This window comes from Mercenaria mercenaria, chromosome 2 (genome assembly GCF_021730395.1).
Source record: "Mercenaria mercenaria strain notata chromosome 2, MADL_Memer_1, whole genome shotgun sequence".
NCBI classification, from domain to species: domain Eukaryota; kingdom Metazoa; phylum Mollusca; class Bivalvia; order Venerida; family Veneridae; genus Mercenaria; species Mercenaria mercenaria.
The window spans coordinates 91,950,748-91,962,951 of NC_069362.1; the positions used below are offsets into that span (position 1 = coordinate 91,950,748).

At 34.7% G+C, this 12,204-nt stretch overlaps 2 protein-coding genes across 2 annotated transcripts in view; one reads left to right on the forward strand and one right to left on the reverse strand.

The window, feature by feature from the left end:
• The window catches only part of LOC123562369 (uncharacterized), a 221,535-nt gene extending 220,348 nt beyond the window's left edge, over positions 1–1,187 (forward strand). The window contains exon 163 of the mRNA XM_053537208.1: positions 85–1,187. Coding sequence (XP_053393183.1) covers positions 85–145 — 61 coding nt within the window. The 3' untranslated portion in view covers positions 146–1,187. The remainder of the gene's footprint in view (positions 1–84) is intronic.
• Positions 1,188–5,886: 4,699 nt separating this feature from the next.
• The window catches only part of LOC123564569 (DNA repair and recombination protein RAD54B-like), a 57,008-nt gene continuing 50,690 nt past the window's right edge, over positions 5,887–12,204 (reverse strand). Inside the window, exons 23-26 of the mRNA XM_045358242.2 lie at positions 11,912–12,025; positions 10,023–10,172; positions 9,224–9,298; positions 5,887–8,854 (exon numbers count right to left, since the gene is read on the reverse strand). Of these exons, the coding sequence (XP_045214177.2) occupies positions 8,753–8,854; positions 9,224–9,298; positions 10,023–10,172; positions 11,912–12,025 (441 nt within the window). The 3' untranslated portion in view covers positions 5,887–8,752. The remainder of the gene's footprint in view (positions 8,855–9,223; positions 9,299–10,022; positions 10,173–11,911; positions 12,026–12,204) is intronic.

Here is a 12,204-nt window from a genome sequence, read left to right on the forward strand (position 1 = left end):
TTGTCTTTAACCCCAAAAGTTGGCGATATAGTTGCCCTTACACTATGCAACACAATTAAAATGCTGTTTTTTTCTGTGTTTCAGTGATGAATCTACAGGTCCAGCAATTCACACTACATATACACAAGATACCACTCTTCTCTAGATAACACAATTTGCTTGCCATATCTTAAATAATGCAACTCTACAACTTTGTGTCACTCAAAAAAAAAAATGGGAAGAAAAACACTAATTTGTTAATGACTTTAAAATGTGTTAAAAATCGTACACCAAAGGATTATGGACATGAAGTATTATCGATAAAGAAGAGAATCAAAGACTTGTTATGACTTGAAATAAAGTTTATTTTGATTTTCCTTAATTATTTTCTATTTTTATACTCTTACATTTTGAGTTTGCCGCTAAATTTATAGATTGTTAACTCTTCAAGATATTAATTTTGTTAGATATTCAAAATGACACACAGATGTTGCGAACAACCATTTTTGTTCAAATAGGTTTATTCATGCTTTTATAGACAATATATTAAAAAAGCATTTAGTTATGTTGATGCCATGTATTCTTATTTCTCTAAACAGAGCCGATATATTATGTGCATAGTTTCATTAGTGCTGCATTTTTAAACTTAAAGTTACACATTAGCAGCTATCTTCTGGATATTTTTTTTGCTAATTTTTCTTGATTTAGAATGTCACTTTAGAAACTTTCTTGAATTTTTATGTCAATTTTACAGTTTTGAATCTCGCTTTTGATCACATTTGTACCTGGTACGATACTCAGCTTTAATGATTTCTAGACACAATGTTAGTTTTACTTAGAATGTCCTATACTATAAATAAATATATGTTTTGCAACTATAGTAAATGCACACATACTGTTACTGCTGTTCTTATATATATATATATATATATATACATATCATTTTTATATTGTTAGAGTGCTAAGAGTTATTTTTGTACACTTAAAAGATAAATCCATGTCACAAAGCATAGTCTCTGTGCTCAACTGCTGCATCCTTAGATCATGTGGAGGTAGTAGTTTTGGACAGGAAGGAAAATTGTATAGATTTTGAATTGTTCAATTTGTGCTAACTGAAAAAAAGAGAACAAAGAATTTTGTAATAAATAGCTTTTGCTAAATTTTGAGATTTGTATTTTTTATAAATAAATAAAAAAAATGATACTATACTTCTGCTGTTGCTTTTTTGTGTGGAATAAAAAGACCAGAAACCACACTTTATTCTTAAATAATGAGAATGACCAAGGTCAGTCTCCAAGTTATAAAACTTGAGTTTGCACACAAGTCTGGGTATACAATTTTAAGCTCTAAATCAATTGGTCATATACTGCAGTTATTAGACTGGTACTGCAATTCAATTTCAATTTTCATGCTCCCTGAAGTGGGGAGCATATAGTTGCCACCTTGTACGGCCGTCTAACTTCTTGTCCGGAGGATAACTAAAAAAGTACTGAAGGTACCAAGTTATAACTTTATACAATGATAGAGCTCATTCAGAGGAAATGCAGTGACAAGGAACCATAACTCTAGGTGGTCCAGGTTTTGAATTATCTCCTTTTTTAGCTCACCTAAGCAATGCTTTGGAACCTCCTTGCTTGCCGTTATTGTGATTGCTCAATGTCTGGCGTCCGGTGTCTGTCAACATTTAGCTTGTGTATGCGATACAGGCTGTATTTTTCAATTGATCTTCATGAAATTTGGTCAGAATGATTGCCTTGATGAATTCTAGGTCGAGTTCGAATATGGGTTATCTGGGCTCAAAAACTAGGTAACTAGGTCAATTCAAATAAAAACCTTGTGTATGCGAGAGGCTGTATTTTCAGCTGATGTTCATGAAATTTGGTCAGAAAGATTGCCTTGATAAAATCTAGGTAAAGTTAGAATATGGGTCATCTGGGGTCAAAAAGTAGGTTACTAGGTCAAATCAAAGAAAAACCTTGTGTATGCGATAGAGGCTGTATTTTTTAATTGATCTTCATGAAATTAAGTCGGAATGATTGCCTTGATGAAATCTAGGCTGAGTTTGAATATGGGTCAACTGGGGTCAAAAAATAGGTCACTAGGTCAAATCAAAGAAAAATCTTGTGTATGTGATAGAAGATGTATTTTTCAATTGATCTTCATGAAATTCGGTCAGAATGATTGCCTTGATGAAGTCTAGATTGAATTCGAATATGGGTCATCTGGGGTCAAAAACTAGGTCACAAGGTTAAATCAAAGAAAAACCTTGTGTATGCGATAGAGGCTGTATTTTTCGATAGATCCTCATGAAATTAATTCAGAATGATTGCCTTGATGAAATCTAGACCAAATTTGAATAAGGGTCATCTGGGATCAAAAAGTAGGTCACTAGGTCAAATCAAAGTAAAACCTTGTGTATGCGATAGAGGCTGTATTTTTCAATTGATCTTCATGAAATTTATTCAGAATGATTGCCTTGATAAAATCTAGATCAAATTCGAATATGGGTCATCTGGGATCAAACACTAGGTCACATAAAAAACAAACTTATGTATATGATAGAGGCTGTATTTTTCGATTGATCTTCATGAAATTTGGTCAGAATGATTGTCTTGATGAAATCTAGATGGGAGTTTGAATTTGGGTCATCTGGGGTCAAAACCTAGGTCAAATCAAAGAAAAACATTGTGTATGTAATAGAAGCTGTATTTTTAATTGATCTTCATAAAATTTGGTCAGAATGATTGCCTTGATGAAATCTAGGTAGAGTTCGAATATAGGTCATCTGGGGAGAAAAAGGTAGGTCACTAGGTCATATCAAAGAAAATACATTTTTGGTCCAATCCTTATGAAAATTGGCCAGAATATTTGTTTCCATGATATCACTAGGTCAAACATGTTTACACTGTTATGGTTTGTTTCTCAGGTGAGCGACCTAGGGCCATCTTGTTTGAAAACCTTGTCCGGGGCATAGTTTGAATATTATATAAGGTATTGATTTCATACTCTACATATAATAATGGTAGAAGTCAGTGAGAGGGAGTGAACTGACAAGGAACCATAACTCCATTCGATCCCATTTTTGAAGTATCTCCCTTTTTGGCTCACCTGAGCATTGCTCAGGCGAGTTATTGTGATCCGTCAATGTCAGGCGTCTGTCTTCAGTCTGTCAACATTAAGCTTGTGTATGCAATAGAGGCTGTATTTTTCAACTGATCTTCATGAAATTTGGTCAAAATGATTACCTTGATAAAATCTAGGCAGAGTTCGAAAATGGGTCATCTGGGGTCAAAAACTAGGTCACTAGATCAAATCAAAGAAAAATCTTGTGTATTCGATAGAGGCTGTATTTTTCAATTGATCTTCATGAATGTTTGTCAGAATGATTACCTTGTTGAAATCTAGGCCAAGTTCGAAAAATGGTCATCTGGGGTCAAAAACTAGGTCAAATCAAAGAAAAACCATGTGTATGCGATAGAGGCTGTATTTTTCAATTGATCTTCATGAATTTTGGTCAGAATGATTGCCTTGATAAAATCAAGGTAAAGTTCGAATATGCGTCATCTGGGGTCAAAAAGTAGGTCACTAGGTCAAATCAAAGAAAAACCTTGTGTACGCAATAGGGGCTGCATTTTACACTGGATATTCTTAAAATTTAGTCAGAGTGATTGCCTTGAAAAGTATTGTGTATGCAACAAGAACTGCATTTTACACCAGATCTTGAGGAAATCTGATTTAAATGTTTGTCTGGATGAAATCTAGGTCAAGTTCGAATATGGATCATCTGGGGTCAAAAACTAAGTCACCCGGTCAAATCAAAGAAAAATCTTTCGTAAGCAATAGGGGCTGCATTTTACACCAGATATTCATAACATTTAGTAGGAATGGCTGCCTTAGTGAAATCTAGGTCAGATTTGAATATGGGTAATCTGGGATCAAAAACTAGGTCAAATCCAATAAAATACTTGTTTGCACTTAAGAGACCACATTTTTGGTCCAATCTTAATGAAAATTGGTCAGAATATTTGTTTCCATGAAATCAATAGGTCACTGTATGGTGTGTTTCTCAGGTGAGCGACCTAGGGCCATCTTGTTTGGCTCACCTGAACTGAAGATTCAGGGTGCGCTATTAGTATAGGGTGGATGGTCCGGCGTTCGTCCATTTTTACTTAAACATCTTCTCCTCTGAAACTACAGGTCAGAATAACACCAACTTTGGTCTGTATCATCCTGGTGTGGTTCTCTATCAAGTTTGTTCAAATGGGGGCACTTGGGCCACTAGAGCTAAAAAAAGAAATGCCTTCTCATAAACTGCTTGATGGATCTTCATCAAACTTGGTCTGTAGCATCATTATAAGGTCCTCTCCCAAGTTTGTTCAAATGAGTGCACTTGGCCCCTGTTAGGGGCCGCTAGAGCTAAAAATAGAAAATCCTTTAAATGACTTCTTCCCATTAACCGCTTAATGGATCTTCATCAAATTTGGTCTATAGCATCATTAAATGTCCTCTCCTAAGTTTGTTCAAAGGGGGCATTTGGCCGCTTTTAGGGGCCACTAGAGCTAAAAATAGAAATACTTTTAAATGACTTCTCATGAACCGTTTGATGGATTTTCATCAAACTTGGTCTTTAGCATCAATATAAGGTCCTTTCTCAAGTTTGTTCAAATGGGGGCACTTGTCCCCTTTTAAGGGCTGTTAGGGCTGAAAATAGAAATACCTTGAAACAACTTCTTCACATGAACTGCTTGATGGATCTTCATCAAACTTAGTCTGAAGCATCATTATAAGGTCCTCTCCCATGTTTGTTCAAATGGGGGCACTTGGCCCCTTTAAAGGGCCCACTAGAGCTAAAAATAGAAAATCCTTTAAACAACTTCTTATCATGAACTGCTTGATGGATCTTCATCAAGATTTCATCAAGGCAATCATTCTGACTAAATTTTATGAAGATCAATTGAAAAGTACAGCCTCTAACACATACACAAGGTTTTTCTTTGATTTGACCTAGTGACCTACTTTTTTACCCCAGATGACCCATATTCAAACTAGACCTAGATTTCATCAAGGCAATCATTCTGACCAAATTTCATGAAGATCAGTTGAAAAAATACAGTCTCTATCGCATACACGAGATTTTTCTATAATTTGACCTTGTGACCTAGTTTTTAACCTCAGATGACCCATATTCAAGCTTGTCCTAGATTTCATCAAGGCAATCATTCTGACAAAATTTCATAAAGATCAATTAAAAAATACAGCCTCTATTGCATACACAAGGTTTTTCTTTGATTTGACCTAGTGACCTATTTTTTGACCCCAGATGATCCATTTTCAAACTCAGCCTAGATTTTATCAAGATAATCATTCTGACAAAATTTCATGAAGATCAGTTGAAAAATACAGCCTCTATTGCATACACAAGGTTTTTCTTTGATTTGACCTAGTGACCTAGTTTTTGACCCCAGATGACCCATTTCGAACTCTGCCTAGATTTTATCAAGGTAATCATTTTGACCACATTTCATGAAGATCAGCTGAAAAATACAGCCTCTATCGAATACACAAGCTAAATGTTGACAGACGACGGGCATCGAGTGATCACAAAACTGAGCTAAAAACACCATTTCCCTTGACCTCTTAGTGCGACCTTGACCTTTGAGCTAGGGGTTTGTTATATGCATGACACATCATCTCATTATGGGGAAAATTTGTACCAAGTAGTATCCTTTGATGGATGACAAATTTACAGAACAGACACTTATTCAGGACAAGGAATGGACAGACCGACTCTGCAATCACTATAAGTGGCCTAAAAGGGTGGGGGATAGAAACTGCATATCACTTCAAGTATATTTAACACTTGGCATTGAGAGTTTTATCAAAAATCAAATAAAAGAAAACACTGAAAACATTTTGCATATTTTAATTCAACTATTGCTGCACATGCATATATTTCTGAATAGAAATGGTTATGTTTCCAACCCTAATACTTGCTTTGCATACCCAGGTTAGTCTTACATTGTGTACTTGGTTCATTAGTTCTTGTCTCTTACAGGTGGATAATCAGATTTTGGCCATGCAACGGATTTGTTCGAAACTTTAGCATCTGATCATTTACACTCATTTATGTTCACTTAACACTTAATACAAATTAGATTTTCACTGGAGGTATTTTTAAAATTTCATTTTCCAATCCTGGTTGCCCAACCAAGATAGAGTTATTTTATCGTAAGTATAAATTTGATAAACATACTTTGCCTAAGGAAATGTATAAATATTAGACATATTGTAATATATTTGTAAAATATTTGCATTAAAAATTATGTATTTAGATGGAATTCATTAGAAACGCAAGTTTGAAAAATTATTATTACCTCATTTTGCCTATCTTGGTTGCGCAACCAAGATAGATTGGAAATAAATGAATTCAGAAGCTACACACAGCTTTTAAACTTGCATTTTGGTTCAGATTGTTCAATAGTTGATATGTCTATCAAATGCAAATGTAAAACTAGACATTGTATCGAAATAAAAAGAAATACCCAGCTTTTTATATACTTTCATATTAAAGGGGAGTAATTACAAATTTTTTTAGAAATAATAAAATATACATTTCAAATAGGAATCTAACTCTATGTAATCGGTCTTTTTGTTCCTTAAATAATTCTCTACCAGAATATACAAAAAGTAAAAAATGTCATTAAATGTTGTTTAAATGTGATTGAACACCTTTAAATGATCTGTAGAAGTTGGAAGCAAATGACTGCAATAGGTATATATATATGAACACGAGTGCTGTTAAACAGTGCATTACCTGTGCAATACCATTATTATTCATTGCTTCTAGTTAACAACTTCTTAGCATAAACATATTTTTACATGGTTCATACAGGACTTGGCAAAAAAAATTCAAGGACTTTTCAAGGACTTTTTATTAATTTTCAAGGACTATTTTAATCGCTTTATATCTTAAATTACAAAACCATTTAGGCTCTTCATAAGGCATTATGATAGAAGAAAAGTTACAGAACAATTTTATTTTCCATAAGCTACAATTGCATATCTTAACCTTTATGATATCTTCAATGGGATTACCTTTTATGAGCTATATTTGCCTGTATACATACTTAGTACATGTTTCTTATAAGTCTTTCAAGCTCTCAAGACTAGTTTTCAATTTGTCCTAAAGGGACTTCACTTCTTGTTTTTGCATGTGATTTCACAAACTTTCTCCCATAGTTCCGAGTTTATCACATACACTTATGCTTGTCTGACTTAAACTCCTTTAACCACGATGAATAATCATCCTGTGTAAGCAATTTATTGGCGAAACTACATTTTATTTTTTGGGCCACTCATTGTTGTTGTTGATAAGTCACGCTACAATGACCTTGCGCATAATATTTTAACGTTGTGAAAATCGCTATTCCGTATCTAACTTCCGTACCGAAACGGTGTTCAACTAGCGTTCCCTCCGTGGGTGTGCATGTATTTTTATTTTACACCGTTTTTTCGCTCGTTTTGACTTACTTATTATTTATTTTTTGTATTTTTCCCCTAAAATACGATTGCACCCATGTTTTTAGCAAAATTTAAGGACTTTTCTACCTTTTTTTTCAAAATTCAAGTACTTTTTCAGGGGATTTTTGGAAGAAAAAAATCAAGGACTTTTCAAGGACTTAGGATCAGATTCAAGGACCTGTGCGAACCATGTTTTAGAAAAATGTCTTTGGTTAAATTCCAACAGAGGAAGGCATAGTTGTGCAGGCCTCGTGCTTTGCACTCCTGGTCTGAAGGTCCCAGGTTCGAACTCTGGTGAGAGCAAAATTTGACAGCGAACTTCACAATATCCCTATATCAGCAAATATTGGTCAAAAGTCCAGAAAGCAGTAATCAAGCTTAGTCAAACATTATCAGCAAAAACTTAATTCTACAGTCTATGAATAAATAAATAGGCTTCAACAGAGAAATGGGAATTGCTAAAGTGTATGTTACACAATGTGACAAAACAACCCGCCCGCTTAGCTCAGTAGGTAGAGCGTTGGTCTACGGATCGCGGGGTCGCGAGTTTGATCCTCAGGCGGGGCGTTTGTTCTCCGTGACTATTTGATAAACGACATTGTGTCTGAAATCATTAGTCCTCCACCTCTGATTCATGTGGGGAAGTTGGCAGTTACTTGCGGAGAACAGGTTTGTACTGGTACAGAATCCAGGAACACTGGTTAGGTTAACTGCCCGCCGTTACATAACTGAAATACTGTTGAAAAACGGCGTTAAACCCAAAACAAACAAACAAATGTAACAAAACAGTCTTCTCCAAGTTACTGAATGATGCAAACACCTCCACAAATGTACATATTTTTCTTTCCAACAAGACAAGTTTCTCTGTCAAATGACCTCTAAACGGAACAACCTCTGTACAAAACTCCAATCTCCCTAGTGGTGATGTTCTGCACAGACCATTATCCAACTTTGCCTTTGCAAAACCTGAATAATTTAAAACTTATTTCTCTGCTTTTTTTATTTTTCAACAAACTGCTGTGTGTATGACAGTTATATCCCCATTTCACTGCAGCAAAATTCAACAAGGCTTCACAAAGGTGCTTCTTCCAAGAAATGATTCATTCCACTGTTCAGGACATGTAAGAACAATTTGAAGCACTGACAAATTAAATACCTCCACTAACAATGCTTGAAGTAGTGCATTTTTAATTTATCACTGGTTGAATATGTTTCATGTATTGATGTCAGTGTTATACAGATGATTTCTTGACTAAGTATCTTCCAAGTCTGTACTGTTTTGTTTTGTATTTCCCTTGATTTCATTGTAGAATACAAATGACACCTTGTCTGCAGTACCGTGTAAACACCAGGACTGGAACAGAAATCAAACATTTCATGAAAGACGTGGGGAAAAACACACTTACTGTTTATCAAACAAGATCACGTCATGTACTTATCAATTAACTGGGAAAAAAGTAAACTATTTACAAAGCTCAGTTTCATTTAGTGTAGTAAGAAATTGCAATAAGTTGCACAAAGTTGTCATACAGGTTTCCTTGGTAAAGTTAATATAAGATTAATTTGGTGTTATAATTTGATTGGCTTTTTCTCAACCACTGAAATTTGAAACTTGCCATATAGCTTAAATTGAGTCTGCCTCACTTGGAACCCAACAAAACAAGAGTATATAGCACATTTACTGAAGACCTTTAAAAGAAATAGGTATTTAAAAACCACTTACAGGGTTTTTATCTATCACAGAACTTTGGTAGTGCTTCCACTCCATCAACTCATCCATACCCAAATGTTGTTTCTTCTATTTCAAAATATAAAAGTATTTCACTATATTCTTACATTTCTAAAGGAAAACAGTTTTCAGTCTCAAGGTTACTGTGACCTTAACCTTTGACCTACTGACACCCCCAACCAACACACAAAAAAAAAACAATAGGGTCCATCAAATGACCACAGGCAATAATCCTATGCAGTTAAACAATTGTAGGTCAAGGCGTTCCTAAGTTATTAAGTGGAAACCGTTTTCAGTCTCAAGGTCAGTTTGACCTTGAATTTTGACCTACTGACCACAGGCAATAATCCTATGCAGTTTAACAACTGTAGGTCAAGGCATTCCTAAGTTATTAAGTGGAAACCGTTTTCAGTCTCAAAGTCAGTTTGACCTTGATTTTTGACCTACTGACCACAGGCAATCATCCTATGAATATTGATCATTGTGAGACAAAGTATTCTCTAGTTATTGATCAGAAACCAAATTGTCTACTGACTGTCAGAGAATATACCTCTTGTTCATGGAAGTGCAGCATAATTATATCAAAAGACAACAAAAACTTCACTTTAAAAGGGGCCTACCTCTATATAATGGGCCATCTGTTCTTCAACTTAATCTCTAACAAATCTATGAAAAGTCAAAAATGTAAAAAAAAAATGTTGCTTTAGAGATCGACTATACTAACATATTTGCATCCAGTCACAAAAATTGAAGATACCCTTTCTAAATAACAATTATGAGTCATCATACTTACAGGTTTTGCTTTGATTCCCAGTTGACATTGTCTATTCTCTACTGTATGTGTATTTTGTTGGACAGGTTCTGAGGTTTTCCTGGCACCACAATCACAGTTCAGTAAATCATGTGTATCACAGTCTGTTGATGTATTCACAGAAAATAAATCCTGTTAAATGAAAATATGGATGTTACAACTGACAAATAATTAAATGAATTTCATGGTTGATGAACAGATTGAATTTTCATCTTCATATTAATCAAAATGTGTGTTAAGAAATACAAATTTTCAAACATAATGTCTATACTGGTTGGGAACCATTTTCCGGACACATTTTCATATTTCGGCTCCATTATTCCATAAAAAAGTATTTGACATAAATGAAGCCCACATTGCACAAACTTCAGCTCCTTCCGCATCCGATGTTGTAATAAGCATCGCGTTGTGACGTAAAATATGGGTTCCATGAGGCCTCAAATGAAGTCACTAAAAGTAGTTATTTTCCCCGTGAGGTAAACCAGTAGCCTTGATCAAATCTAGGTCTTGACCATGTTTTGCTGTTATTTTGATATCGAAATAAGTAATTAAACTACTTTTACACATTTCTGTATCATTAATCTCTTCAAAAATGCACATGAAACATAACCCGATGTTCAGTAGCAGCTACGAAAACAAACCGAAGTTGACTATAAAAACTCGAATTTCGTCTAACACGAATTCTTGATAAGCCCAATAGATACAGAATAAAATTAGTGCAAAAATCGACAGCCCTGCATTTTATGTAACTATTACCGTGAAATTAAAAGTAGCACATGTTATCAGCAGACAATCAATATGTAGTTAAATTATTTCTTCCCCACTTTATACCTCGGCAAGTGTAAACTACTGCACATGCGCAATGCTATCTTCATGCCCCGTTAAGACAGAAAGTTGTTTTGTAAACACAGGCGAAGTATCATCCTAAAACCTAACATTATACAGCCTTGTAATATAGTGGCTTGTTGTAGACATGAAGAACAAACATCTAAATGATCTAGATGAAAGAATTACGTGAATAACAACGGAATAAAGTGGATATTACATGTGTCCGGAAACTGGTCCTGTCCGGAAACTTGCTCCCAACCAGTATATAATATTTCAACAGAATAAATGTACTATAAAACGAAAAAAAAAACCACTTGCAATTTGAACAGTTGGTATTCTTAAGTCTAGAGTATGTGTGTTCAGGCTTAGCGTCTATTCTTGAATAAAACTTCCTTTTTTGTCATTTTCAGGCGTGTTTTAATACAAGAGTAAACTTTCGTTGATTCTTGCACACACATGCTGTTAACACAACTTATAACATATGCACGGCCCCTAGCAAAGCATAAATGTACTACGTCCTTATAATACGTAAAAGCAAACGACGTCAACATGATAAAACAAGGCTGACATTCATGTGCATTTCACAAATATTTAATGACACTGATAACCACTGTATTCCTTTTTTTAGCTTTTAAACAGTTTATACTAGAACAGTCCCAATGCAAACCCACAGGACTCTGCATACATTATAACATACACAAAAATATGTGTTATCTATACATCATATTTAACTCTATAACCTAAATTTCAGACTCTATACATTCATATGTGCACTGGCTCTGAACACAAGCCTCAGAATGCAGTCTTGCCATATGTAAAATTTTCATTTTGCAATTAGAAACAACCAATCATGACAGATCTTTAAACTAAGTTCTATAACCTTCAGCCCACATTCCACACAGCAACAGGCTAGAGACTCACAGATCAGGCAATTTTTGCCTTTTTTTGGCTGTTATCTGGTAATGTATAAGTCAACCAAAGTAAAACAAGTGTCATCTCATCACTAAATACTAGGTCATTAATGCTTGCAGAAAAACACCAACCCTGAGATCTTCAAATGAGAATTGCACAACATTTTTCTCCCTAACATCCATGACAGCACCACTGAGTCCCTGCTTGCTGATCTGTCTCTGATATATCTTCTCTTCTATACTACCCTATATTATGGTTACAAAGATGTTTTTATCAAATTTTCTGCCCTATAGTTTTAGAAAAACTGAGTTTGTTTGTGAAATCAGCTGAAACAATCCATTACAAATATTTCCAATAGAACACAGACTAAAAATCCAAATTCTGAAAGAATTGTTAAGTAAGCAGTTTTACTGAGAATAAATCA